The sequence below is a fragment of the Bufo gargarizans genome, chromosome 7 (genome assembly GCF_014858855.1).
Source record: "Bufo gargarizans isolate SCDJY-AF-19 chromosome 7, ASM1485885v1, whole genome shotgun sequence".
NCBI lineage: Eukaryota > Metazoa > Chordata > Amphibia > Anura > Bufonidae > Bufo > Bufo gargarizans.
In genome coordinates this window covers 146,423,596-146,448,330 of record NC_058086.1, presented here as the reverse complement: position 1 = coordinate 146,448,330, position 24,735 = coordinate 146,423,596, and the positions used below count along the sequence as shown (strand labels likewise).

At 44.4% G+C, this 24,735-nt stretch overlaps 1 protein-coding gene across 2 annotated transcripts; it reads left to right on the top strand.

Moving 5' to 3' along the window:
• Positions 1-669: 669 nt before the first annotated feature.
• On the top strand, positions 670-24,735 carry LOC122943613 (putative ferric-chelate reductase 1). 2 transcript variants are annotated; one of them, XM_044301492.1, is made up of 6 exons: positions 670-795; positions 5,514-5,722; positions 9,202-9,341; positions 17,689-17,780; positions 23,883-23,970; positions 24,204-24,735. In XM_044301492.1, exons 1-6 carry the CDS (start codon positions 782-784, stop codon positions 24,267-24,269), a joined length of 609 nt encoding a protein of 202 aa, XP_044157427.1. In that variant the 5' UTR covers positions 670-781; the 3' UTR covers positions 24,270-24,735. The 2 variants fall into 2 exon arrangements, with proteins under 2 accessions (XP_044157427.1, XP_044157428.1); XM_044301493.1 differs by lacking the exon at positions 670-795 and adding an exon at positions 3,904-4,040.

Sequence of the window (24,735 nt, the reverse complement as noted above, 5' to 3'; positions counted from 1 at the left end):
GCCAGCCCTACCTTCTGCATGTTGCCTAGACTTCACCTAGCATTGCCCCCAAGGAAAAAAAAATGAAATACCTGAGTCCCATTTTAAGCTGCCATCAAGTATGCAGGTCATAGGCCATCAGATTGTTATGTACCTAGCCCAGTGATGGCTAACCTCTGGCACTCCAGCTGTGGTGAAAATACGAATCCCAGCATGCTCCATTCATTTTTAAGGAGTACTGACAACAGCCAAGCAAGTGTATATCTTGAGAGTCATAGTTTTACCACAGCTGGAGTGCCGAAGGTTAGCCATCACAGACCTAGCCAGTGGCCTTAAGGAGGGCTGGGATGGGTCCATGGATATTGACCCTGTAGCCTTTATGGTCCGCCCCTGGTGGTTTATGTGAAGAAAAAGCCCTGTACCCATAAAGGCAAGGAGTTGGGCCAACTAAATAATTATCTACACTGTCATGTATAGTTATATAAGTAGAATTTGCCCCCATTTACTCTTCTCCTACACTATGTTATTGTTGCCTGACCTATTGTACATGTTTGTGCACATCTGTCAACCTTGGGGGAGAAATGTAGTGATTTATTAGGTAATAACATGTCTGTACTCGAGGACTATTCACTTTAAGTTCAAACATAAGCTTTATTGCGTATTCTTATCTACTTAGCAGTTAATATATGCCTGGATTTCACCAAACATGAAGGAAATAGTGAATCATAAGGGTGGAGCAGAGCAAAGGGGAAGAAGTCCAAATTGAAGGTACGAACAGTGGAACTAAAGAATACCACATTCTATGAGCTCCAGGACGTGAGTATAACTTTCATTACTGGTGCTAGGTCGCATTCCTCTCTGTATACTATTAGGTCATGAATGTGACATTAACATTTAGAAGCATAGTAAACCGGCTTTGATATCACTCCAGGAAATTAGAAGGACTCTTTATTACAGAGAATATGAAGAGGCAAGGGACAAGTTTACTTGGTGCCCAAGGCATGGTTTTCAGAATGTGCCCCCTAAGCCTCTTACTTTTCTAAAGTTCAGCATAATATCTGTAAGATGGACAATTAATTATTTCATGTCTATAGGACCCCAAAACCTACAGCATTTCCACAATTTGATCCAGTATCCAATTGGCTGTACAAAGAAATCTATTTTAATTTAATGGAATATTGTGCCACCCCTATAATGGCACCCTAGGCAGCGATCCACTTTGCCAAGCCCTTGTCCCAACAGGTTGCATACATTATATAGTGCTGCATTGCTGAGTTGCACTAGATGTGATTGTGTTCACATTATTGATATTTTAAATGTTCTTACCGGTAATTATTTTATAAAAACAGGGAGATGCAATGACTATTATATATGCTTACAATATGTGTTTATACTGTATGGGCATATACTATATAGGATGTGTTTACACAATGTTTATATATACTATATGTGCATTATATTACAGTATGTTTATGCACAATATTTATCTTTACTCTACCTGTATAGACTATACTGTATATGCATATACTATATGCTCATATGCTGTATGGGTGTATACTATATGTGAGTAAATTATATGCATGCTTACCATATATAGGCTTATACAATGGGACAGATTTATGAAAAACTATCTTTGCTGTTGTTTTTTGCTGATAAATGCACACTTTCAAGTTCGGATATTCTTTAATCACAGACTTTTGCGTCACACACTTCAATAAAAGTCACTTCAATGAAGGATCAAACAACTTCTACACCCTAAAGGCCCTCTGTCAGCATATTTGTATCTATGACACTGGCTGACCTGTTACATGTGGGCTTGGCAGCTAAAGGCATCTGTGTTGGTCCCATGTTCATATGTGCCCACATAGCTGAGAAAAATTATGTTTTAATATATGCAAATGAGCCTCTAGGAGCAATGGGGGCGTTACCATTGCACCTAGAGGCTCTGCGCTCTCTGCAACTACTGCACCCTCTGCACTTTAATTGACAGGACCAGACAGTGAACATGTCTTCCCACCCGCCCCTGTCTAAAACGCTGATCTTAATAAATGACCCCACAGTGTAAGCTTTTACTTTACTGTATCTGTTTATCCTATATGTCTATATACTTGAGGAGGCTTACACTATATACTGTATATAGTTATACCTTGTACCAATACTCTTGTAACCTGGAAAGAAGATTTCTAGGTTGACAGCTACCTAGACAGTGTTCTTTAGGCATTCATACATATAATTCTATATATGTACTGAGGCTGCACTGGATGAAAATAAACAGCTGTAATCTAACTTAAAGGGGTTGTCCGGGTTCAGAGCTGAACCTGGATATACCCATAATTTCACCCTGGCAGCCCCCGTGATGTTAGCATCAGAGCGTTTTATGCTCCGATGCGCTCCCTTGCTCTGTGCTGGATCGCGCAGGGCAAGGGCTCTTTTTTTTTACAATAACACACTGCCGGGCCCGAAGCTTCCGCCCGCCAGTATGTTCGGTGATGTCACCGGCTCTGATGGGCAAGCTTTAGCCCTGCCCTAGCCGTTTTACAGGCTAGGGCAGCGATAAAGCCCTCACAGTGCCAGTGACGTCGCCGGGCTCGCTGCTGGCCGGAAGCCTCCGCTTGGCAGCCCTAGGGAGAGCCCGGTTCGTCACCAGAACTCCCAAAAATGCCTTTGCCCTGCGCGATTTAGCGCAGGGCAAAGGAGAGCATCGGAGTATGAACTGCTCCGATGCTCAAGTCAGGGGGGCCGCCGGGGTGAAAATTAGGATATGTCCGGGTTCAGCTTTGGACCTGGACAACCCCTTTAATAAACTCAGTGAACTCCTAGTACATTCTGTACATGCAGGTTGCAACCTTTGCCATGTGTATGGAATGTAATATTTTTGGGTCATAAATATTTCCATTTTATTATACATGGAAGATATGGAGTAGGAATTTTTATGTTCTAGTGGATGTATGTTACGTAACAGCTGTCGAGTGCAGTTTCACTGTGTACGGTATGACAAACAGGAACATGCCTATTTCACAAGTGTAATGCTGCAAAATACTGTAAATGCAAAACAAAACTGCTTCTTGTAAAATGTTCCTTACTTCTCCATTTTCTGGGATTATGACATTCTTCTTGCTCAAATAATCACATGAAATGCAAAATATTTAGCAAAATGATAGCTCCTTGCTTCCTTTTGAGCAATATGGTCCCCAAACAAATCATGAAAGTCAAAATTATAAATGTTGCTTCAATTTGTACATGGAAGAAGTGAAATGCTTGCTAATGGGTCTATAAGGCCATTTTGCAGCGGCGTGTGCCAAGATGTGGGAGAAAGGCATGGGTGAGAAGGTCTTATTTTATCTGCCCTTTCTCCATGCCCGTTCTCTTGCTTATATAGTGCCAACATATTTCACAGAGCTTTACAGACATTATAATCACTCACTGTTCCTAGCCGGGTTCACAATCTATGGTCCCTATCAGTATGTATTTGGATTGTGGGAGGAAACCGGAGTACCCAGGGGAGAAACCCAGGCAAAAACGGGGAGAACATACAAACTCCATGCAGATGTTGCCCGTGGTCAGATTTGAGCTGCCCATCTGCTTAAAATGAAGGACAACATCTAATAAGAGTCACAAGATGATTAACAAAATAAGGTTTCATTTGAAAGTGTATCTGTCAAAAAAATTTGGGATAATCTTTATATCGTGCTAACTAGGGATGAGCGACTTCGTTACAATACTGTGCGATGAGCCAAAGTCATTGCTTCGCGAAGCAACGCAAGACTTTGGGTAATAACTTAAAAAATGTATTTCTACTCTAAAAAATCTTATTGAACTGAGTTTCGGTTCCAAGTGGTACCTTGGAACCAAACCCTAGTTTGGTAGAAGGTAAAATGTTTCATCCAAAGTCGATTCGTTCATCCCTAGTGCCAACCTATTCCACAATTTTGACAGTCAGTGGATACAGGTGAATACAAAACCAGACATTACAAAGAAACAGGCTAATCAACAATTCAAAGGGAGGAGAACCTGTGCGCAAGAGCTTACAATCTTTAAGGAAATACTGGTGACACAAAAAGGTAAAAGTGCTTGTTTTTTATAATGGTCCAGCCATCTTAACTAAATGGGAGTGAATAGGAGAACACATAGAGCTGCTTTTGAGTGCAATGAGTATGGTGGATAATGTTGGATGAAAGGATTAGGTTCTTAGGTGGACTAGTGAGTAGTGACTGCGGCATCTAGGTGGTTTTAGAAGGAAGGGGCTCCCTCTGTCAGCCATCTGCACCGCTGTGAATGAGATTGAGAAGTTCCAGTGTCTGTACTTGGCAATCGGGGGTCCAATGGAGTCCCCCTGGTCTGCCATCTGTCTATGTCTAATAAGCTGTGCCAAAGGCATAGCCTAATATGCTGCCTGTTAGTTTCTACCGACAGCATAATACACTGCACTACATACAATGATGGACTAAGGCTACTTTCACACTTGCGTTTGATCGGATCCGTTCTGAACGGATCCGATCATATTAATGCAGACGGAGGCTCCGTTCAGTACGGATCCGTCTGCATTAATAACTTAGAAAAATTTCTAAGTGCGAAAGTAGCCTGAGCGGATCCGTTCAGACTTTCAATGTAAAGTCAATGGGGGACGGATCCGCTTGAAGATTGAGCCATATGGTGTCATCTTCAAGCGGATCCGTTCCCATTGACTTACATTGTAAGTCTGGACGGATCCGCACGCCTCCGCACGGCCAGGCGGACAGCTGAACGCTGCAAGCAGCGTTCAGCTGTCCGCCTGGCCGTGCAGAGGCGAGCGGAGCGGAGGCTGAACGCTGCCAGACTGATGCAGTCTGAGCGGATCCGCTCCATTCAGACTGCATCAGGGCTGGACGGAGGCGTTCGGGTCCGCTCGTGAGCTCCTTCAAACGGAGCTCACGAGCGGACCGACGAACGCAAGTGTGAAAGTAGCCTAAAGTTTATAGCGGCAATTTGTTACCTCTAAATTGTTATAAAGAAAAACTGAAAAATTTAAATCCTGAATGAACCCAGCTAAATAAGTCAGCTTTTAAAAAAGGCATGGCTGCTTATCTGATAGCAAATGGCATTGAGGATTATAATTAAACCTAAATTTCCACCTATGTGACTATTTGTTTAGAAAATGATGATTGTGTGTTATTTGGGGTGTTACATAGGACTGCAGATAACATCTACTACATTATATGTACTTCGCATTATCACTTCATGCTATATGTAGTGCTACATGGAACTGCAGATGACATCTATTACATTATCTCTACTCGGAGAGTTATTATTGTGTTATCTGTGATGTACACAGGACTGCAGGTAACATCTACTACATTATCTCTATCTCTGTTATCTACTACATTATGTGTACCCTGAACATTCTCATTGTGTTAGTTTACCCAGTCCACACTGAACAGTACGTGAATCTGTATGCAGGAGTCTTCTAAGCTTGGGTTGGACCTAAAGACAGGACCATACATCATGAAGCACTTGTATGTTAAATGTAGAATGCTTTGTCTTTCTATCCCCTGCAGCGTTGCTAAAATGGATCTTCCGGTGAGAATCTTGCCTTTGCTGTTGCTCACGTTTCTTCCCATGCATTGTAATGGGTATCCAAATGGTAAAGTGGAACAAGCTTGTAAGACAATGACGCCATTGCATGGTGCAGATGCTGATCCTTCCTTTCCTCCATATAGTCTTAGCTTTTCTAGTGTGAACCACACAGGAATATTGGGATTCAGAGGTAAGTGATCAATACATTTGAAAATTAGCCATAATTAGAATGATAAATCAGTTATTGCCCAGAATGCAATGAGCCTAAAAAAAAAAGCCTGCTTACCCATTCACAGGCACACCATTCCAGTGCTGAGGGTCCCATCTCTGCTGCTTCTGGTCCACCGCGGATTAGAATTGTGACATCCCGTCTGTCACATGCACAGCTGCAGCCATTCAACTGGCTTCAGTGATGATTAGGCAGTGGCTGAGGGACAGACAACAGAGGGTTGTAGTCAATGGAGTATATTGAGACCATGGTCTTGTTACCAGTGTGGTACCTCAGGGATCTGTTCTGGGACCCATATTGTTTAATATCTTTATCAGCGAAATTGCAGAAGGCCTCGATGGTAAGGTGTGTCTTTTTGCTGATGACACAAAGATTTGTAACAGGGTTGATGTTCCTGGAGGGATACACCGAATGAAAAAGGATCTAGGAAAACTAGAGGAATGGTCAAAAATCTGGCAACTAAAATTTAATGTTGATAAGTGCAGGATAATGGACCTGGGGCGTAAAAACCCAAGAGCAGAATATAAAATCAGTGATACAGTCCTAACCTCAGTATCTGAGGAAAGGGATTTAGGGGTCATTATTTCAGAAGACTTAAAGGTAGGCAGACAATGTCATAGAGCAGCAGGAAATGCTAGCAGAATGCTTGGGTGTATAGGGAGAGGCATTACTAGTAGAAAGAGGGAGGTGCTCATGCCGCTCTACAGAGCAATAGTGAGACCTCATTTGGAGTATTGTGCTCAGTACTGGAGACCATATCTCCAGAAGGATATTGATACTTTGGAGAGAGTTCAGAGAAGAGCTACTAAACTAGTACATGGATTGCAGGATAAAACTTACCAGGAAAGATTAAAGGACCTTAACATGTATAGCTTGGAAGAAAGACGAGACAGAGGGGATATGACAGAAACTTTTAAATACATAAAGGGAATCAACTCGGTAAAGGAGGAGAGCATATTTAAAAGAAGAAAAACTACCACAAGAGGACATCGTTTTAAATTAGAGGGGCAAAGGTTTAAAAGTAATATCAGGAAGTATTACTTTACTGAGAGAGTAGTGGATGCATGGAATAGCCTTCCTGCAGAAGTGGTAGCTGCAAATACAGTGAAGGAGTTTAAGCATGCATGGGATAGGCATAAGGCCATCCTTCATATAAGATAGGGCCAGGGGCTATCCATAGTATTCAGTATATTGGGCAGACTAGATGGGCCAAACGGTTCTTATCTGCTGACACATTCTATGTTTCTATGATGTGTCCCCAAGTAGCATGTGACTGCTGAGACCAGTGAATGGCTGCAGCAGTACAGGTGACGACAGATAGGATGTCATGCTTTCAGTCAATAGAGGACTGGAAACACCAGCAGGGGGAAGGGACCCTCAGTGTTGGAACAGAGCATCGGTGAACAAGTAAATGGCTTTCTTTTCTTATTGGGGGTCAGACAACAACTTAAAGATCTGAAATTTTAAGAAATTACTCTTGAACATATGGGATCCCTGTGCCTTCTCATGTGGCAGATTTTGTTGCAGGAATATCTACAACTGAAAATCAGTTCCATTCAGGTAATTGGAGCTGATTTTCAGGTACAGAAAATTCTGCATCAAAATCTGCTGCGTGTGAAAAGAGACTGTTAGCTCCATTTCTTTTAGATAAGTTCTACTAGCATTGGGAAAGAACTTCAATAGTTGTTAGAACATTTTTTCCATGCATGAAGGTTCACTAAGGCTACTTTCACACTTGCGCTTGATCGGATCCGTTCTGAACGGATCCGATCATATTAATGCAGACGGAGGCTCCGTTCAGTACGGATCCGTCTGCATTAATAACTTTAAAAAATTTCGCAAGTGCGCAAGTAGCCTGCGCGGATCCGTTCAGACTTTCAATGTAAAGTCAATGGGGGACGGATCCGCTTGAAGATTGAGCCATATGGTGACATCTTCAAGCGGATCCGTTCCCATTGACTTACATTGTAAGTCTGAACGGATCCGCACGCCTCCGCACGGCCAGGCGGACACCCGAACGCTGCAAGCAGCGTTCAGCTGTCCGCCTGGCCGTGCAGAGGCGAGCGGAGCGGAGGCTGAACGCCGCCAGGCTGATGCAGTCTGAGCGGATCCGCTCCATTCAGACTGCATCAGTGCTGGACGGAGGCGTTCGGGTCCGCTCGTGAGCCCCTTCAAACAGAGCTCACGAGCGGACCGACGAACGCTAGTGTGAAAGTAGCCTAACTCCAACTCCGCACCTCCATCTGGCTCTTCTTCATCTCTCTCTTGTATCACACATCCCTGCACTTAAATGCATGCATTGTGAACCCCCCGGACTGTGAATGTGCAGTGCATGTACCTGTGCACTTGCTGGTCTCAGGGACCACCCACCGGGCACTTGCCAAGTTATTTACATATTGCATGAAAGTGCATTTTCTATGCCACTGAACTTCTGGCCATGGAAAGAAGGGTATGTTTTAGCATAGACAACCATGGGATCAGTTTTATAAGCAGACATTTTTTTTCTCTATGATGCCAGAGGTGAAAGAGACTGTAGGGCTGGACATACATGTGAACAGGCATTTGGAATCATAGACACTCATTTACTAAAGTCTGGCATTTCACACTCTAGTCTTAGCCCGCTGGAGTAAGATGCATGCAACAGAAACAGAAACCTGTGCCATCTAGCACCTGGCGTAGATCTCAGTTGTTAGAATTGATTCCAGTATTATGGCATGATTATAGTAAATGTGTCGGACGTTGTGGTCCTGCCCCCTTGTGCAAAACTTACCATCATCACCTCTGCAGCCGTTTACTGGCCTTGGTGGTCACATGCTGTTAGGGGGCACAGCTTTTCACATTCCAGGTCTGTTGATTTTACCTTGGGGGTCAGACAACCCCTTTGAGGTGCATGCCAATTTAGATTTTCTTATTCGAGATACTGTAGGTCCAAAATTCTGTGCCGCAGTGATTTGCGTGAACAGAGGTTGGAGCCCATGAGACAGAGCTCCAAGTCCACTACATAGCCATAGGTCTCATACACATGGCAGTACATGTAGTCCCTGGCTCTGTCGCAGTGTTAGGGCTCATGCACACGAATGTGGGCTGGCTGGGGCGTGTGTACTGTACTTTAGTGCACAGATCTGGTGTCTGTACACTGATAGCGCCAGACAGAAATCCGAGAATGCAACGTTTTTCTGTTGGGTGTCATATGACATCCGACATCACAACTGATGGGCTGGATGCAGTAGGATGATACCACAGAATACTATGGGATCAGTTCTGACTTCAGTTTCCCTCCAGGTTTTTCTGTTGCTCACCAGAGGGGAACTGAACCGGATCTCTGAACATACAGTATGTGACGGGGCCTTCAATGAGACGTTCTTCTCTTGGATAGTTAGTGAATTTCTCTTTAGTCACTATTGTACTGATACATGATTATTTTTTTATTTCTTTCGCAGTCACTCTTAACAAAGAACCTGGTACAAGCGACTTCAAAGGCTTCTTGATTCAGGCTCGTGCACCTGGTGGTGACACCCCCCAGGGCACATTCGTAGTCATGACCTCAGATGCACAGACCCTGAGTTGTACTACTCTTGATGTAAGTGCGATCTAGGTTTGTCAAGTCACTTTTCTGTTGCAACCTTCTTAGTCATAGAATTCATCATTACAATACATTAAGAGAGCACTAAGCAACTAACATAGAGCTGCATTCCAGTTATCTCCCTTTCGGCACTGCAAGAGACCTTTGAGTCCAGCTCCACTAGTGTCATATAATGCCCATAGATTGGTGCCGTTTAGCAGTACTAGATGCCCCAGAGGTGAAACAAAGGCAACACCCCCGTTGCTCCTAGAGGCTCATTTGCCTATATTGAACCATCATTTTTCTCAGTAATACGGACACATATGCACATGGGATCAACACAGATACCTTCAGCTGCCAAGCACGCATGCAGCCGGTCAGCCAATTTCATAGATGCCCTGTAACAAGAAACTGCGCACAAGAACAAAAGGACATGGAGTTCGTTGTGGGAGAAAATCAGAAAAAAATGAAGTGCTCCGAAAAATGTGGTTGGAAAACCAACAGTAAGGCTACTTTCATCTCTGCTTTGTGCTGTCCGGTTTTGAGATCCGGCACAGGGTCTTAAAACCACAGCACAACGCTTCAGTTTTGTCCCATTCACTGAAACTGAACAAACCGGAACAGAGTGCAACAGAATGCTTTCCGTTCCGATTTGTTGCGTTCTCACGCCGGACACAAAACTGCTGCAAGCAGTGTGGCATGGGAAACTGAACATGCCAGATCCAGCACTAGAAACAAGTGCTGAATCCAGTTTTTTCGGACACGAAAAACCCCCGGATCCGGCGCCCATTTACTTTCAATGGTTTTGGGGTGTTCATTTTCTATATAATACAACCAGATCCGTTCTAAATGGATGCAGCCGGGTGTATTATAATAACGAAGGCGCTTTTCTATGGTTTTGAGATCCTATGCCGGATCTCAAAACCGGACAGCTGTGAACCGAGAGCAAGGCAGGTGGTATGACTCCGCAACCAGAAAAGAGTGCGTACGCAGAAGTCAAGATTAAGAAAATTGCATTTACTATCAATTAATAAAAGCAGGTTAACAATAAAACAGTATGAACAATTCAAGTCAAATACTACAACAATTTCCACCTTTGCTGTGTCTGTGTTCGCGGTGCGGACACTAAGGAATAGCAGTCCCAGGAACTATCCCTAACTGACCCTAACTTTCAAGCGGGTGCGCACCCCCCTTATCCCAGTGGTCCAAGTGGACCTCTTACAGTTTGTGGAAGTGCACGGTGGGGCCCGATGTCGTCCTTTTCCTTTATAACCAGCGCAGGATCCGCAACAAAGAAGTCCTCCTCAGCAGGCCGGAAAACCAGATGGATATAATCCAGAATTTTACAGTGACTGTCCGGTACCTCGACAGCACTGTGAGTCTCTTTACTGTTTGGGGCAATCCAGTCAGCCCAATGTCAGCTCCACAGGTTAGCTGCTGCACACAGTCCTTTTTAACTTGGCTTCACTAAATGCACGGTCTCTTTATACTCCATCCGTCTCTAGACTGAAGTTCACACAGCTTGGCTGCACAGGAACGTCCTTTAGTATCTCCACACACGTCTTACACAGCACAGAACTTGCTTTCTATCTAGCCAAGATGGCAGCCGTTATAGTTTCAGTCCCTCTTCCTCATTCTTCCTGCTCACACTGAGGCAGGCTGACATCATAAGGGGCGTGTCACTTCAACACTTAACTGCTGTTTTAAAGAGCCACTACCACATTAATACACTTTCTCTATGGCAAACTTCAATGCAAATTGGTCCTATGCTGCCATCTACTGACCAAACGAATACTGCAGGCATTTACATTTATCTGTATTACTAGAATAGCATTATACATTAAATTTTAACACAGTTTACCAGGATAACGAAACTTAGACACATTACATGACTGTTTCTTACATATTCCCCCCCACTTTAAGATTGGCAGTCCCTGCCAATGACTGAATATCCAGAGGGCTGTACTCTTATATGTAGAGTGGTAATGTACCGTTGTATGGCAGGCCAAATAAACTCGTCCTGCGCATACCGAACAGGGGGAATGCCAGCATTTGGTCTAGTGGTGCGTCTGAGAACCACTGGTATACTCTGGGGTACTGTAGCCATAGGCTGAGAAGGACCAGCAGACTCCGCATCATAGGGGGCACAGGCTGGGGGCACACTAGTCACAGGTGGAACATCCTCAGGAGCGGGGATTGGCCAACAATCATCCTCATCATCGTAAGCCCATTCCACACCACCAGTCTCGGACTGTGGGAGCTCGTTGACATTATCAGTTCCATCACAATTTGCTTCTTCAGATTGACACAGGCGCAACATATTTCTGTGAAGTACTCGGACACAATCAGTTCCTTCCTTCTGAACTTCGTACACAGGCCCATTTGCATACTTGCGGGCAACTACACGATATGGCACAGCCTCCCACCTGCTTTCCAATTTTCCTTGAGGCTTCTTGACACGTACCAGCACCAGGTCACCTGGCTGCAATGGTGCCCTTTGCACCGGGGTCTTATCAGGATGAGAATTTTCTTGCAGACGCTGTCGCACCAATCGATGAACTGTCTCAAGTCTCTGCCGGTGTGCTCGCACCCAGGAGGCTGGATCTCTTGGAGGGAACCCATCCACATCATTTAACTGTAACTCTCCGACACTTCGCCCAGACCGTCCAAAGAGGAGAGTATAAGGAGAATACCCCGTTGTAGAATGGACCTGATTGTTATAGGCCCACACCATCTCAGACAAGAACTGAGGCCACTGTAACTTCTTGTCCTCCTCCAAAGTCCGCATCATCTGTAGCAGAGTTCTATTAAATCGTTCGCAGGCTCCGTTTCCTTGGGGATGGTATGGAGTCGTGTGCGACTTCTTTATCCCGTAGATACGTTGAACTTCTTTCATTACATGTCCCTCAAAGCAAGCCCCTTGGTCAGAGTGGATGCGTTGTGGACACCCGTACACTCGGATGAAATCTTGGCATAGGGCTCGAGCTGCTGACTCAGCGGTCTGGTCCTTGGTGGCGGTCACCACCGCAAATTTGGTGAAGTGGTCCACCATTACGAGGCAGTACTGGTGCCCACTGTTGGATGGGCCCACCATTAGGTAGTCTATCATGACGATCTCTAAAGGTTCCTGGGTCACTATGGTTTGCAGGGGAGCTCTTTGTTCTATTGCCTTATGGATCTCACAAGTTCGACATCTATGACATACTTCTTCGACCATTTGACGGAGAGCTGGACAGTAAATCAGTCGCTGTAGCCACCGAAAGGTCTTCTCATGACCAAAATGTCCATTCTTATTATGAGCCTCAAGAGCCAATGATTGAGCCAGTTCACTAGGCACTACGATTTGGTAACAAATGTCGATTTCAGAAGGCAGATATACCTTTCGGCATAGTACTCCATTTTTCATCTCTAACTTTTCCCACTGACTCAGGACTAATAGCATTTCACGGGTCAGTCGTTCTCTTTCCTCTTTGCAGGGCTTCTTGCCTTTCTCAACACACTTGATCATTTTCGCCAGCCCCTCATGGGCCTGCTGTATTTGCACCCATTCCTGTAGTGAGGGGCCAAAGAAAGGAGCCGTTTCGGTCCCTTCCACTGCACACTGCATAGCAGTGACCAAGGCTTGTGAAAATCTGCTGAAGTCAGGCATCTCCACATGCTCCAACTCATGATCCACGTCTCCGCTGGGGGCCTGGGTAGTTACCCTAGAAAGTCCATCGGCATTTTGGTTCTCCGTCTTGGACCGATACTTAATGCGGTAATTGAACTTAGACATTCGGGCTATCCACCTCTGCTCCAAAGCCCCGAGCTTGGCATTTTCCAGGTGAGCCAATGGGTTGTTGTCAGTCAGTACTAAGACTTCAGCTCCGGTCAAATACTCAGAGAATTTCTCAGTCATGGCCCATACCAGTGCCAACAGTTCTAACTTGAATGAACTATAATTGTCAGGGTTTCTCTCAGAATCTCGCAAGGATCGGCTGGCATACGCTATGACACGCTCTTGGCCATCCTGGAACTGAGATAGCACCGCTCCGAGACCATACAGGCTTGCATCGGTATATAGCTGGAAGGGCAAGTGGTAATCAGCATACGCCAAGATTGGGGCCGTTGTAAGAGCATCCTTCAATGCCTGGAAGGCGTGTTCCTGTTCAGGGCCCCATTTCACGGACCGGTTCTTCGGACCCCCGGCGGTGCCTCGTAGGAGAGCATTAAGTGGCGCTGCTACTCTAGCAAAGTCCTTAATAAACCGTCGATAGTAGCCGGCTACTCCCAGGAACGCCCTCACTTCTCGCAGGGTAGTCGGTGTCGGCCAGTCTTGAACAGCCGCTATCTTGTCCCTTGACGGCCTCACCCCTTCTCCTGATACACAATGACCCAAGTAATCAATTTCAGATTGGAACAACCGACATTTACTGGGTTTCAGTTTGAGCCCATGTTCCCGCAATCGTTGAAATACTTGTCCCAACTGGCGGAGATGGTCCTCAAAGGTTGCAGAGTACACTATAATGTCATCCAAGTAGATGAGAGTGAATTCAAAGTTGAAGTCACCAAGACATTTCTCCATCAATCGTTGAAACGTTCCAGGTGCATTTGTCAATCCAAAGGGCATCCGGTTAAATTCGTATAGTCCCATGGGCAAGATAAAGGCTGTCTTTTCCTTATCTTTCTCGGCCATTGGCACCTGCCAATACCCACTAGCCAGGTCTAGTGAGGAGAAGTAGCGGGCTCTTCCTAGTGCTGAAAGGGACTCCTCAATCCGAGGTAAGGGGTAGGAATCTCGTACGGTGCAGGTATTCAACTTTCGATAGTCTACGCAAAACCGAATGGACCCATCTTTCTTCCTTACTAGTACCACTGGAGCTGCCCAGGGACTTTGGCTTTCTTGAATGATCCCACCCTGCAGCATCTGGGTCAACAGTTCTTTCACCTCCTGATACATCTGTGGAGGAATTTGTCGGTAGCGCTCTCTGATTGGAAGGGTGTCTCCTGTGGGAATCTCATGGTAGATCCCTGTTGTACATCCAAAATCTTCAGCATGACGTGCAAAGGTTGTGCGGTTTTCCCATAACAGTTCATCTACCTTCCGGATCTGTTCCAGAGAACACGAAGAAGTCTCTATCTTCATCTGTTCTCGAATTGCACCGCCATTCCATTTAAGGGTGGGGTTCTCGCCTTCCCCCATAGACACGGTTACGGCCCATTCACCTCGTTCAGCCGGCCTCAACTGCATCGGGGTCGCTTTCCTCACTTCCTCCGGAGTCACATAGAGGTTAGCCAGCAGCCTTCCTGGGGCTAGGTCTACACTCTGATCCTGAGTGTTCACACATCAGAGGGGTACTCTCCCATTGCGGACTACTGCCAAGGAACGGGCTACTAGCGGATCAACACTTCTTCCGGCTGTCGGCAGTGGTTCTATCAACACAGCTATGCCCTCTAGTTTCCTACAGGTGCCTACAGGCATGGACACTATCATCTCCCGTCTGGGTGGCAACGTAACTTTTGTATGCAGAGGGACCGAAATTCGAGCAAGAGGACACTGTGCATCTGAACTTTTCTGTAAGCCACATGTTCGGACCAGCCGCTGGAAGGCCGTTTGAGTAGACCGATGGCTAGTGGTTTCTCTCCAATAACCGTGACCTTTCTTTTCAAAGAGAATCTGATCCAATTCTTTTAACACATTCATCCCCAAGATGACAGGGACCTTTACTTCATGTGACTCCTGTACTACCACAATGCCTTTCTTGCCTAGATCTTGGCCACATAATCTGACATTCATCCAGGCCACTCCCACCACCGGTACTGGTAACTGATTAGCTGCGACCACTCGTATGAATGTATGGGGATCATATTTCACATGTCGCTGAAAATACCGTTCGTAACAGTCTCTACTCAGGGTCGTTACTTGGGAACCCGTGTCAATCATCCCGGTAACCGGAATACCTTCCAATTCCATCTGTATGATGGGACTTGCAGCGATCAGATCCTCTTCAGGGCATTCTCCTCTCATAGTCTCCTCAGTTTCCCCTACTGCCCGCCCTACTGCAGGAGGGGATTTCAGTTTTAACGGCGGTCTCTCATAAGCTTGTCGCTGCTCTGGACATCTAGCAGCAATGTGGCCCACGCGTCCACACTCCCAGCAGCGTATTTCCCGTCGCTCTGGCCATCGGTTTGGGCCCCTTCGGTAAGCCCCATCGCTCTCTCCTGAGAGTTGTACTACATTATTGGGACCCCTTCGGTAGGTCCTATCCTCATCCCTCCAGTAGGGTTGTGGGTGATTCTGACCTTCTTGGTGTGAACGGCCCACCCCTTCGTCTCTAGTTTTCTGGAGGCCTGCAATTCTCATAGAATTCTCATTACAATTGGTTTGTTGGTGTTCCATTTGCTCTTGCAATTTCTGCATTACTGTAAGTATCTCTTTAACTGTCCCTTTTTCCACTGTTTCTGGGCCAGAGCTAGCCCCCTGCGACAATGTAACTCCAACTGCGGTCTGAGGCTTCTGAACCATACTATTGGCACGTGAGATGGCCTCCACCTGTACGTCATGAAATTTAGCATCAGTCTCCCGTCGTATAAAGTCCTGCATAGCAACAGTCAAACTGCCATCACGGATCCCCAGAACAAACTGGTCACGGAGTGTCCGATCAGGGTTACAGAAGGCTGGTGAGCCCCCTCTTTCCGTCCCTTGAATATCTCGGAGCAGTTCTTGTAGGGCATTTGCATACTGAGGGAGACTTTCATTCTCCTTTTGTACCCTCTGAAAGAACCGTGCCTGCAGGGACCCCAGCAATGCGGTTTCTCCATAAATAGTCTCTAGAATCTGGACAACTTGCTCAAATGTCTGTCTTTGTTCAAATGGCTGCAATATCACTGTAGTCTTAGCATCTCCTTGTAATGTCAATATGGCTAGCTCTACTAGTACTTCTGGTGCGGTCTGGTACATGCGCTGTACCATTCGTATCTGCTCTGCCCACACACTCACAGACATATTATTGCCATCAAACTTTGCTAACTGACTCATTACAGCCCCTGCTGGCATTCTTCCTCCAGCACCATCCCTCCTAACGGGTGCGTCGCCGTCCATTCTGGTAGGCGGATCCTGCCGACTACGCCAATTTGTGAACCGAGAGCAAGGCAGGTGGTATGACTCCGCAACCAGAAAAGAGTGCGTACGCAGAAGTCAAGATTAAGAAAATTGCATTTACTATCAATTAATAAAAGCAGGTTAACAATAAAACAGTATGAACAATTCAAGTCAAATACTACAACAATTTCCACCTTTGCTGTGTCTGTGTTCGCGGTGCGGACACTAAGGAATAGCAGTCCCAGGAACTATCCCTAACTGACCCTAACTTTCAAGCGGGTGCGCACCCCCCTTATCCCAGTGGTCCAAGTGGACCTCTTACAGTTTGTGGAAGTGCACGGTGGGGCCCGATGTCGTCCTTTTCCTTTATAACCAGCGCAGGATCCGCAACAAAGAAGTCCTCCTCAGCAGGCCGGAAAACCAGATGGATATAATCCAGAATTTTACAGTGACTGTCCGGTACCTCGACAGCACTGTGAGTCTCTTTACTGTTTGGGGCAATCCAGTCAGCCCAATGTCAGCTCCACAGGTTAGTTGCTGCACACAGTCCTTTTTAACTTGGCTTCACTAAATGCACGGTCTCTTTATACTCCATCCGTCTCTAGACTGAAGTTCACACAGCTTGGCTGCACAGGAACGTCCTTTAGTATCTCCACACACGTCTTACACAGCACAGAACTTGCTTTCTATCTAGCCAAGATGGCAGCCGTTATAGTTTCAGTCCCTCTTCCTCATTCTTCCTGCTCACACTGAGGCAGGCTGACATCATAAGGGGCGTGTCACTTCAACACTTAACTGCTGTTTTAAAGAGCCACTACCACATTAATACACTTTCTCTATGGCAAACTTCAATGCAAATTGGTCCTATGCTGCCATCTACTGACCAAACGAATACTGCAGGCATTTACATTTATCTGTATTACTAGAATAGCATTATACATTAAATTTTAACACAGTTTACCAGGATAACGAAACTTAGACACATTACATGACTGTTTCTTACACAGCAAAAGAGCATTTGTGAAAGTAGCCTAACTCAACTTTGTGCATGCTGGGAATAAACGTATATCTATTCTAAGAGAACAATAAAAAGGAAGACAACAAACTAGAATGAGAACTAACAAAAATAATAGCCATATTTTTTTTATTTAGGATGCAATACAATCAAAGTAAGAGACACAAGTGTTATAATGGGACTATGACTGTGAGGTATTCATACAGTATATTATTACCCAATATTAATGATCATATATATATATTTTATATGGCTTAATATTTTAACAGAGTGCCGTGAGTCACACATCTCGCTCGATGAAATCAAATGCATCAGTGATCTGGCTTCCTCCATCAAAAGCCTCTACAGACATACAATTCAGGTAATGGTGTTTTTAGGGGGATTGAAAGAAAAAGGAAAAAGTCTGGTACCGTGTTAGCCAATAGAAAACTAGTGGGGGATTGGCACGGTAGGGGGATTGGCTGCACCAAACCATCACGGATTATATTCTCGTTATGTCTGTCAAGAAAGTGAATTTGTTATTTAACATATAAATTATAATTAAGGCAGAGCTCCCATGGCAACTATAGAAAACTTTTTTCAAGGAAAGATTAGTGATTCAAGGTCCCAACTTGGTGACATCATTACATTTGTGTCCCAAATAACAGTCATTGCGTCTTGGACGAACATTGCTATTGAGATTCTGCAGTGAGCCACCATTCACTGCTAATAGGTGAACATTATAGTTGACTGCAAGGTTTATCCTAACATTCGCTCTCAGAGCTGTTAGGATGTTCACTGTGATTGACTTTATGTACTATGTAAACCCAAAAGGAGATGTATTGAAGGAGAAAGTTATCTGGAAGTTTCTTAGTATTAGTCCCATTTTCCCTTGGTTAGTGGAATCTTCTGCTAAACAAGCAAGAGAGAGGATGGGGGAGATTTATCAAACTGGTGTAAAGTAGAACTGGCTTAGTTGCTCATAGCAATCAATCAGATTCCACCTTTCATTTTCCAAAGGAGCTGTTAAAAATGAAAAGGTGGAATCTGATTGGTTGCTATGGGCAACTAAGCCAGTTCTACTTTACATTCTACTTTACACTAGTTTGATAAATCTCCCGATCGGTCTAGAGTGTGCTGCAGTAAAGTAGGCCAAGACAAAATCTTTCCCCAGGAAAAGCTGCTAAAAAAATAACTTTGCCGGGAACTACCTCTGAGAAAAAGAAGTACTGAATTATTGTAGAAGATTGAGGACCATGAAGGCCGTGCTTGGTCAGTAAAGGTAAAGACTGTATTAGGCTGGCAGATAGTCTACCAGATCATCACTTACGCTCATTAGTGATGATCTGGCAGTGTAATACTGCTGCTGATTAAGTATTAAACGAGTAAATGCTCGTTCATCTGGCAATCAAGATTTTTAAACTGTGTAAAAATGTTTTTTTTGTCGGCGGCAGATCATGCAGTCGGCAAACAACTAGTCAGCATAGGGACCAGAGATGGCATTAGTGATTGCTCCTCCCCAGTCCCCATACTGTGGAGGAGATTGCTGCATTTAATAGCAAGCAATTGAAGGGAATTGCTGGAACGGAAAGGCACACTTTCCTCCCGACTATCGGCTGCTGTATCGCTGTATGTAGTACAGCCTCAATGCACGCATATGGCTTTAGACTTTCCTCCCTATGGTTAGGGTTAATTTCTTCTGGTGCCTGCCACACTGTTGAGATGAACTAGTAATCTCATCTAAGACTACACCCCACAGCTGGGAACTGAAAAATAAATATTGAGGAATGGCATGCTTTTGGTCATTTGGGAAGATTGCTAGTATCTACAAAAAGAGAGAGACTCAAGGAGAGACTCATATCTACCTCCTATATCCAGCCTTTAAGGAAAGTCTACTCTGTGAAATACTAAAGAACTGTGCCTGCTGCTTGTATTTGTATTGTGACCCCCATCATCAATTCAGTAAATGAAAGACTTTATTGTGCTGTAACCAATCCGGTCTGGTCTTTGGTCTCCGTTCCCAATCCATGTTCCCTTTATCATTCCTTCCCAGTTTTTCTGCCCTGCAGCCCGATGCATACCTGCATACATAACACAAGAGGCTCCCCTGCCACCACCAGACAGGAGACCCCACAACGTCCAAGGTGTGACTTGAGGGGAGGAAGGGCTGCACCCCTCTATTCAGCTGAACATGTGGCCTGGCAGTGATCTGGAGCTGGGGTTTAGCTACTGTGAGGACTACCATGCCTCCCCCACGGGCCAGCACGCTGCAATTTCATGTAACCAAAATTCAATCCTCATGAGTGTGCACATCCTAATGACCTTTTACACAAGGCAATTTTCAGGAATGCTCATTCGTTTAGTGACGGCATCTGTTATATGGCACATCAAAGCATTGTCTCTAGACAGCAGATCACCTTGTGGGATGTGCTGCTCACAGTGAATCTGTACGGAGAAGAGCAAACACAGGAGACAATTGCTGCATGTAAATGTAGCTATCACCTCTGTTCAACTAACAGGCAATTATCAGAATCAAATGGCTTGTAACCAGAAATTATCTGTGTATTGCCAACATAAAAGGGGGTTTACTCTCCTTATTAAAATAAATTAGGATGTGGGCGTTGATTAGGAATAAGATCCAAACAATATCAAAGTCTCATCATGCTTTACGACACGTGCAGAGCTAAAACAGTCAAGCTCTTCAGTCAGTGATGTATCTTAATGGAAATTCAACATCTCTACCTTAAAATGTCTATCTAATGTAAATGTCAGTGTGTTAGTAGATGTTGATGGCACTTGTGCAGTCAGGTTATCAGTAAATTTCTCTAAGGGCTCTTTTACACAGGCCAAAGGTTTTAGACAGTTATCAGGAACCAAGAGTTCCTATGAACCCTTATTCAAAGTAATTGACCCATGCAGGGCTGGGACAAGGTCCACCACCAACAGAGGCTGAGCTGCCCAAGTGCGCCCCCCCTCCCCAACTAAATACTTACTGTTATAATCACACATAAATATGCACAGTATAATGTACCAATTAACTATAGCTGTAAACAAATGCACAACCTCTTTAGATCCATATAAAGATACATATAAGTCATATAAGACAATAACCACATAATCTTAATATAAATAAACATAATCCTGTCAACAAGACAGGACAAGGGCTGATGGGGGAAGGGGGGCTGGGTTAGATCATCTAACCCCCCTCCCCCCCATCAGCCCTCAACCCCCCCATCTACCCCACCAGACATTTAGATGTTATTTATTCCTGCAGCTCTAATACTCTGATGATCACTGATCAGTAGATGACTCAAGTCAAGCCCCCCCCCCCCCCCCGCCATTTAGATATGTATGTTTGTTATTAATCATCATCCACCCCAGTGAATTTTCTGTAATTTTGGTCATCGGATTTGAACTGAATTGAAAGTGTTCCAGTTGTCCTGAAAAGTCATGTATAACACTCTGGGGTCTCCTAGAACTATACCCAACTCTTTTCAAGCTCTGTAATGTGAACTCAGCATTAGTAATCATATATTCAGTGGCATCGGGCAGGGGTGTGTGAACATACTCACATTACTGATTCAGGGTTCAAGGTATCTGAGAAAGAGCACAGTCCAGGTGCAACTGAATGTGGTTGTTCAGGTGGTATGCACCTGTTTGTCAATGTGCATCAGGTTTTTGCAGAAGTTGAAAAAAACGTATTGTCATGTTCAACAAACTGTTTTGGCTGCAGCTGGTGGTGCTGCCTCTGTTACTCTATTTGGTGTAGTGGTAGCACTGGCAGAGGCGGTAGAGCGGTGACTCAGTGGGAAGTGGAGAGGGGCTCCTGGGCAGACATGCAGCCAGCAGGCGTCTACTCCATGAAAGCTGCGGCGAGCTGGGTATATCCTGTTAATATGCCAATTTTGCCTCCCTTTTGGAAGCAGGAAATAAAATCCCCCATTTTCCCTTTATAGCAAATATCTAAAAGCTTGGTTATCCAATAGTGATTACTTTGCTTGATACTAACGATAAACCTGTCAGCATGTAAGCAACCAAGCATGCACCTTTTCATACTTGCCATCATGCCCGAGCACTCACTTGTCTCATTCTCCACCTTTCACTGCGATAGTTGGTCATGGCCAGTGTTGTCGTCATTATCATCATCATGGTGTACCACCATGAGTGTCAGTCTGTTCCCCTAGCTGTGCCTGTGAAAACTCCATGTCTGGTGGTCTCTATGAAGAGCATGACACCTGTTCACATGTGACACATTTTACCAATGAGCTGCCTCCGTTCAAAATAGTACATGGCCCCTGCTGTGTGGTCTAGCGCATGATGTAATCATTGACCATTTTACATGGCTTGTACAGATGGTACAGCTTATGCAAGGTTGAATTCCAACAAGTTGGAACAACGCACATCAAGAATCTCAAAAGCAGACTTTTGTTTGAAGTCTAAGGAGGATGGCTAAATGTGCAGACACTCTCCTGGAAAGGATCAGCACCTTCTGCAAGCCATAATACATTTTCAGATTCCTGCCATTGTCACTGACTACGTTACCCAATTGTAGTTGGTGGGAAGACATCCAGCGAGAAATTTGCTGCTTGATGCAGAATAGCAACAGATCTGCTGTGAAGCCTCTCTCGTCCAGGCTCATTAGTGCTAAGACAGCATAGCAAAACTTACACATATGAAAGGAGGGAGTGCTCTACCCTGTTTCTGTCCAGGATGGGAAGATGTCTATTAAGGGTGAGATATAGGAGATGGATAAGTGCCTGCTGTGGGAACCAAACTGTGGAGATAGATGTCTGTGGCATCCGCTGACCTCATTGCTGTGGTGCATAATCACCTCTTCCATGCAAAACTTTGGCTTAGCGGGCCTTGAAAGACATGTACAGTCCCTAGTCTCAATTGCTGCTCCACATATTGTTGATGCTGTGCACCTTCCTTTCCAATGAGCAACTCACATTCTCCAACACAAGGCAGGGTAATTTATTTTTTATTTTTTAGAAATAATGGCAGTTAGGTATCCTGCATTAAGGTGCATGTCATCAGCTACCTAAAGGTAGTATAATCCACTAAGAGGTTTGGAAGTGACTGCATTGCCAGTGACACAAGCCCCTGAGGAGCCACAGCAGAGCATAAGAATTATAATGGCTGTAGCTGCAAAAGTCTATCACAGTGGCTCACACCATCACTCCCTAGGGCCAGGGCAGTGAAATGAAGGCACATCGTTTCTTCTCTTGGGGAACACCCTGATATTGGGCCTCCCACCTGATGATAGTTGGGGTGCCCTTGGTGGTAAAGTTTTTGGGTGTATGATGCCGTGACCAGACCAGGTGTAGCAAAATAAATGCCTCTTTACTGAAGTGCAATAAACTCTTTATTTTAGTGCAACATGAGGCTTGTAGTACTTCTTACAATATCAGAACACAGTTCCAACAATTCACAGTGCAAATCTTCCCAGATGACTTTGTATGGGTATGGGCCAGGCTTACGATTGACGTACTCCCACTCTTTTTCTCTGCAGAATCTGAGGCTGGCAATAATCCTTTGGGAAATGTCTGTAATCTGCAACTGGGGCATACAGGGTTTAAGATACGACTGGCCAGGTTTTGTCTCAGTGTTGATTAGCAGTTTTCCACTTACAGCAGTAGTCTACAAGCCTTTAGGCTGCAATGTACCTTACTGACTCAGTTTGCTGAGCCATTACAGATCCTGGAACTTCCAGCTCTGTTCACTCTCTCCTTTCTTGGAGCTAGTGTATTATGTATTAAGATGATTCTCTTAGCTATGGTTCATGCAGATATGGTTAGTCTCTGTAGCTTGAGGCATAGTACTGAGGAATGAGAGGCTGCCTTTAAGTGCCTCAGCACTCAATAAAATGTCACTGATACAAAATTAGATGTATTCTGTATTTTAAGAGCTCTACCTTCCAGGTGTTTTATCTCTCCTATGTAAAAGGTCAGAAAACACATGCATTCCCTGGTTGGGATGTTACTGTATATGGTGCCTATAACGTGTCCACTGAGCGATCCCTACATCACAGCTATAGTCCCTCATGATTGGCTGAGGCTGGCGACAAGGCCTTACAGTCAAACATGCCAGGCTGGGGTGCAGCCAGGGTCATATGATTCTCCTTCCTTATATTTTCGGTCTTTTGATCTATAAAATGGCAGATGCAATGTTTACTGATTTGTGTGAATACTAGAAAATTGGAAGATTTGTTAGAAATCTGATTTGTTTAGAACCGATTTGCTCATCTCTAGAGGATGGGCTGCCAACAAACAATGAAACTGTATGGGGATGAACAACCGTAGTAACGATTGTTCATCCCCATGCAGTAGTGATGATTACTGCAGGTAAACGTAGCCAATAAGCGAAAAAAGTATGTCCTCATTTCTCATCACACTCGCCATATTGGCCCTTGTAAAAAAAAAAAGCCTCAAGTAAATGACAATTATGCAGGCTGCTAAACTTGACATTTTTAAATCTTTTTTAGGGCTACAGTGGTGCAATCTAAGAACATGTTTTGGACAAATGTATTAAGTGATATCATCCCACTTGCTGGTGCAGGACCGCAACATTCGGTAATAAAATTTTAAAATATTAAAATGCGCCAGCTTTAGAAGAGAAGGTTGTAATTTTCCTAGATGTGGCTGGTGTCCAGTAAAACAATTTGCAAAGTGGGGTTGGGCAGCATACAAAGAAATCTCATGATTATTAACTATAATAACTAAAGTAAATGAAACCTGCATAGTACAAGGATTCCTATATCCGAAAAGCTGTATTGTTTCTTTACATTATATGTTTTGTCTTTCAGGCTTCCTCCTTAATCCAACTACTCCTGTGCAGCACTGCCCTCTTCTATGGTCTGTTCACCTTCTGAATAGTGCAAATCCAACTTGATGCACCATTTGAAGGCCCTAAAAACTCTAGTGATATTTTCAATGTTGATTCTGCTTGTCATGTGAAGACTCAAAGCCAAAAATATTATTTTCTGTATGTGTTTCTAAAAAGCTTTTTAAGACAAGTGTCCTATGATGAAGTGAATAGCTGCTTCGAAGTTCAGCTTCAGGCTCTTTACACCCTACAACCATGTATTCTGTTCCTAACAATAGCTGCGATAGATCTTTCACATAAATGTCATGATGTCAGATTTCCATTTGGTTTCTACTGTTCTTGATGGCATGAACAGTGCTGCAGGCTACAATATATTTTTGGCAATAACATTGGAATCTGATTTGAACAAAACTCAGTGCCAGTATGAACAGAGCCTTGCCTAGTCTATCAATATACCTCATGCTTTGCCATTGCTTTTGTCCACATATTATGACAATAATATTACATTTTTT